The sequence below is a fragment of the Trypanosoma grayi genome, assembly GCF_000691245.1.
Source record: "Trypanosoma grayi strain ANR4 Tgr_285_V1, whole genome shotgun sequence".
Classification (NCBI taxonomy): Eukaryota; Euglenozoa; class Kinetoplastea; order Trypanosomatida; family Trypanosomatidae; genus Trypanosoma; species Trypanosoma grayi.
In genome coordinates, this window is record NW_008825904.1 from 3554 (window position 1) to 9209 (window position 5656).

Consider the following 5656-nt stretch of genomic DNA (forward strand, 5'->3'; position numbering starts at 1 on the left):
GTCTTCCCCGTCAAAGGTGCCGCGTCACAGTATCGAAGTAGCTACACACCCATCCACGACGATGAGACGGATCTGCTCTGGCCGGCGAGCAGCGAATCCTCGTGGCGAGACGGCAACATCCCCGGCGGTGAAGAAGCAGCAGCAGCAGCTGCAAGAGGAATGCCGCTGCCCCTCCGCAGCAGGTCCGTCGCTTTCGCTCTGGAGGAGGCCACATCTAACTCCAGGCTTGCAAGCCGACATCAGCGCTACCACGTAGATAGGCATGTGACAGCTGCGATAGAAGTACGTGCCAGGAGCGCGTCTGTGAAGTACGACGAGGACGAATACCCGCAGTTCACCTCCTCCTTAGTGGAGCCCCACACCGCATCGCAGCGTTGCGCTTTGGATCTCAGCAGCGAGAGAAGTCGCCGCCACAGTGGCGTGGACTCGCCCCGCCAACAGCAGGCGCTTTTCTGCGAGAACGTCTCGCCGCATTCTCCGAACGTCACGTGCCGGTGGTTGGTTAAGGACCATTCCAACACGCGTGAGGCGACGGCGGACTACGCCCCAACAGAATCGTGGGAAAGGCGTACGCTCGGTGTGCAGACGAGCGGCTGTGCGTACTATGTACGGTGCCCCACACCCCCGCGCAGCAGGTCACGTGACTGTGCTGCTGACGCGACGCTATGGCGTGCGGTGCCGGGGCCCCCCAACCCGCTGCTACAACCACCGCTTACGCCGACGCAAGTGCGACCACCGAGCACGGCGCTGCAGTTGCTGCCGCTGGACGAAAGCCACACACCGTCGCGGGCACAGCAGCGTCTTGCTCAGTTCATGACCGACGTGAGCCGTACCGCCATGCTTCAGGCGGGACACCACAGCAGCCGAGACAACGACAGCAGCGAAGGCGAGTTGCCATCCCTCGACGACCTGCTAGATGGTCGCGTGCAGCTGTGCCCCCGTGCCATACCACGAGAAGCAGGTAGCGAAGATGATCAAGGAAGGAAGAAGAGGGGTCAGCAGCAGCAGCAGAAAGACGGTAAGCACCGTTCGGTGGTAGCCGTCGCCTCCACTTTCCTCGATACGACGCGTGGTGCCGACGCGTCGTCTCTCGGCAACGTCGACGATGTCGCCGGCAACCCAGCGGCGCTGGCACTGCGGCTGTATGGGCAGTGGGCGCCGCCACCGCAGCCATCTGTCACCGTGGCGCTACGGCCGCAGCTGCACGCGGTGCTGCACGCCCCCGGTGTCTTTGGCAGCGACGCCTTTTACGATCCCTTCCACGCGCTGCGCTGGTGGGAGGCGTCGTGTGAGGACGTGCTGCGCAGCGGCAATGCCGCCAGTGCGCCGCCGGACTGCGACGGCCGTCAGCGGTACGTTGACTGCTTCGGTAACGTCGCGTGCGGTGCGGCGATGATGCACCCGATGCGGCGCTTCATGGTGGAGCTCTTCACGGAGCGGCAGCTTGCCGCCGACGACGTGGCGGTGCGCGGGATTGACGCGACGCTTGCAGCGAACATCCGCGACGTGTGGGTGCTGGAGCGGCTGCTGCTGAAGACACACCGCCCGCGCCGCACACGCCCGCTCAGTTCCGTCTACAACGTTGTGTATCCAAAGGAGGCGCATGTGTCTTTTCTGCCGACCCACTTCCCACCCGCCGAGGCGCAGCAGCAGGAAGGAGAGGAAGAGGCGCAGCAGCAGAAAGAAAAGAAGCCGAGAAAGTCGAAGGAGACCGCAGAGCTGGAAGTCGAGCCAACAGTGGAGGTACAGGTCTTCCGCTGACATCGCGGGCGGGAAGACAAGGAACAAGAATAATGGCTCAAAGAGCGAGCAGAAAAGAGATACGGCTGACGGGAAGAAGTCCAAGAGGCCAAAGGTATGATTTGCTGTGAATGAGTCCGTTCACTTATCGTTATTCCTTTTTTATTTTTTTTAAATCCATTTTCGTTTTCTTCGATGAATTTCAAACACACTTGTGCATGTGCGCCCGACGGTGTGCGTCTTGTTTCTCATGTGCGACGGAGTTGTCGGCGATGACGTGTCGTCATCGTCTGAACCCTTCTGCTACTGCTGCTTCAGTTTGTTGTTGTTGTTGTTGTTGTTTCTACCGTCTCTCTTCTACTCTTATGCCTCCTCCCCCTCCCCTTCCTTCGCTGCACGCCTGGCCACACGAGCTGTACTCAAGAGTGACCAGTGGCACTCCCCTCCCTTCAGTCTATCCCAGCCGTGCGTGCACACACACACACACACACAGGCACATATTTTATATCTGCTGATTCTGTGACGTTCACACCGAAGGTGACCGAGGGCGGGAGAGAGAGAGAGAGAGAGAGGTACGCATAAACACCCCCGAAACAGCAACAACAACAACAACAAAAGGTGTTTGTTGTTTTTTTTTTTTGGTCTGTATTGTGACGGTCTGGTTTTATTTTATTTCTAGCATTGGTGCCGCGTTATCGCTGCATCAGAGAGCGTGGGGGCGGATACAATAGAGAGTGCACGTGCACACCTGGATCCACGCACCCCACGCGTGCGCATCATGGGGAACACCGTCTGCACCGACGCCGTTCCCTTCACACTGGATGACGTCCTCCTTTCTCAGCGTGCTGGACAGCAGCGCAGCGTCCGGGAGCTGCTTACTCCGGCCGCGGTGGAGCGGTTCGCGCGGTATCAGCACAACATGAAGGCGTTTGTGTTCTACCAGCGTGCAGTGGACAACAGCGCCGCGCGCATGGACCCCTCACATGTGTATTCGCTACCGGTTTCCCTCTCGCAGGCGAGGCTCCGCCCGGATGAAACGGCAGTGTACGTACTCGTGCATGTGCAGCGCACGCCAGAGGTCCCCGTCAGCGCGCGCCGCGGTGGCGGCTCCACGGCGCAGTGTGCTACTGCTTCTGGCGGTGTTGCTGAGCGGCCGCTGAGGGAGGCAGAGATGGAGCGGCGCCGTAGTAGCGAAGAAACCCCACTCTGGGTATCTGCAGTTGCCGATGCCTTCACTCCGCGCGGCGTTGCAGTGCCGTTCGCGACGGATATCGGTAAGCCAATGCTGGTGCTTCCGTCTGCTGCTGCTGCTGCTAATACTTCCAGCGGTTTGGTGCCTGGTGTGGATGGCTTTGATTTCAGGTACAGCGTGCATATACTCACAGGTACCAAAGCGAACCCGATAGTGGCATCCGTCGCCGTTCTACACGCTTTTCGGATTGAGCGATGTCTTATGGATGGCGCGGAGGTCGTGCAGCGGCTGTTTTTCAACTACAACGCATGTCGTTGTGCGGCGGAAGGGAAGATAGATATAGCTTTGTGTGCACCTGTAGGGGAGGTGGTGGGCAGCAGGACGCCACGCCGTAGTCCGCGGATCACCGATGAGTACGGGAAGATCGCCATCCTTCGCATTCTGCATCAGATGCGCGTGAAACCGTCACTTCCGACAATTGCGACGACACCAACATCGGCGCGGGGCAATATGTCTCGTGGAAGCACCCCACGCGGCAAGATTGGCACACCCACTGCCCTCACCCCCTACTCTTTTTACCAGCAGCAGCAGCAGCCGCCTATGACCACGGTGGCGACAATAGGAGCAACGACGACGACGACGACGGCAATAACAACAACAACACCCACGGTGGCAGCGACACCAGCTGGGCAAGGACCACCAGTCTTGGAGATTCCACGTCTGCGCTTTACTGTAGAGGCATCGCGGCAGCACGCGATGGAGCCGGCGTTGAACGCTCCGCGGCGTTCCAACACACAGACGCCGCAGACAACACAACGCGAGGCGAACTCCTCCCAATCAAACGCGGCATCCTCACGCACGCCTCTTGTGACCTCCGCCTCGCCACGCTTCCCTGCTATTACCAACCTGCGACTGAATGAAGTATTGAATGGGCGGAACACCAGTGAATTGGCCTCTGACGCGGATGAGATACGCATGACAGAGGAGCGCCTGCAGAAACTGAAGGCCGCGTCGCCACAGGCCACAGAAATCCTCCCGTGGCTGTTCGTTGGGGGCGAAGAGGCGGCGTGTGATCGCCCGCAGCTCCTCGCAAAGGGCATCACCGCTGTTGTCAACACTGTCGCATTCGCCATGGGCAACGTACATGACGAATTTTTTCACTACCTCAGTCTGTATGTGAGCGACTCACCCGATGAGCCTATCTTCTCCTTATTTCCCGTTGTGATTCGCTTCGTCGAGGAGATGCGGGCGAACGGTGGAAAGACGTTTATTCACTGCCATCAGGGTGTCTCACGCTCGTGTTCATTTGTCATTGCGTACGTGATGTGGCACGAGGGAATGTGCTACGACCGTGCCTTCGAGTACGTCCGTGCGAGGCGTACTGTCTGCAGCCCTAATGCAGGCTTCTACGTGAATCTGTTGCTGTGGGAGAATCAGTTGGCCACACCGGTGCTCAACAAAGCTTATGTATACGTGCCGTACACGGAGTACCTCTTCCCCTACTCCTTCCGCCTCGCGCTGGCGTTCCGGAACCACCAGAAGTCACACGACGATGATGACTCGCATGTAGTTAATACGTTCGTGCACACTGTCTACGAAGGCAACGACAGCTACGTAGTAGACCCACGCCTAAGTTACGGCATTCTGCTCGGCGAGCGCGGTCCAGTGAGTGGCGGGCGTACACCACCGCCCATTGAGTCGTATTTCTTTGCCGACGAGGAGTGCGACGAGGTGGTGCGACAGCAGGCGAAGGAGGACTGGGAGGCATTCATTAAGTGCAACTTCTACCAGGGTCAGAAGAAGCGTAGCATTAACAACAAAGGCGAGAGTGTCAATTTCGTCCCGCTGCCTCGGCTAGAGCGTCCAACAGAGTCTCTCTGGACTGTAAAGGACGTCGCCGCCGTCATTAACGCCGGGGTGTTTGGGGGGCAGCGTAGAAGCTCATCCGGTGGATCGCGGCTGCCGAAGCCCGTACTGGCGCACGACCGCTGCTGGGACAGTCTGCTTGCCCGCAGCGATGTGGTGTTTAGTTTTGCCAAGCATCTTGCGGAGGAGCAGCGCGTGCGGCTGGGGGCAGGGAATCGCAAACGCATGCGGGACGAAGAGCGGCGACGTGCGTCCAAGACGATGGTAGCCGGCGTCACTCCACGCCTCTCTCCACACTCTCACAATAGCGCGGTCGCATTGAAGGCGGCAACATCAACTGCAGTAGGAGGAGGAGGAGGAACAACTGCGGCGTCATTGTCTTCACGCTCGCCCGGGTCTGGGGCGCGGCCCACGGTACCGCTGCGCAAAGGTCCGGGATCCACGCCGTCGTCTCCGGGCTCGCACTCGCCGCGACATGAGGTGGAGATCTACGCGTACCCCTTCACCGGCTCCCCCCTTCCCAACATATTTGACATCTCCGATATGGAGGCGGGGCGCTGCTATGTGGTCATCGTCCCCGCCACCACGAGCACGACGGACCACCACCGCGTGTTCCTGTGGATGGGCTGCAAGTGCAGCGTCGGTGAGGCGGAGGCGTGGCAGGCGTACCAGCGCTCGCTGAAGGCCGGCAAAGACGTGCGACTGTGGAGCGGCATGGTGCTGAAGGGCCCAGTAGAGGAGGTCGTCCATGACGGTGAGGAGCCGGATGACCTTTTACTTGCCCTTGACTGAGGAGCGGAGGAGGCAAGAGGTGACGAGGAACAAAAAAAAGAAAAACCAAAAGAACCAAACCGAAAA

General features: G+C 59.5%; 2 protein-coding genes across 2 annotated transcripts; both read left to right on the plus strand.

Annotated features, from left to right (window-relative positions):
- Positions 1–159: 159 nt before the first annotated feature.
- DQ04_02851010 (hypothetical protein) lies at positions 160–1761 on the plus strand (the record flags this gene model as incomplete). The annotated part of the gene is made up of 1 exon (XM_009312278.1): positions 160–1761. One exon carries the CDS (start codon positions 160–162, stop codon positions 1759–1761), a length of 1602 nt encoding a protein of 533 aa, XP_009310553.1.
- A 757-nt stretch (positions 1762–2518) lies between these two features.
- DQ04_02851020 (putative dual specificity protein phosphatase) lies at positions 2519–5590 on the plus strand (the record flags this gene model as incomplete). Its single annotated transcript, XM_009312279.1, has 1 exon — positions 2519–5590. The coding sequence occupies one exon, from the start codon at positions 2519–2521 to the stop codon at positions 5588–5590; it is 3072 nt and encodes a 1023-aa protein (XP_009310554.1).
- Positions 5591–5656: the final 66 nt, after the last annotated feature.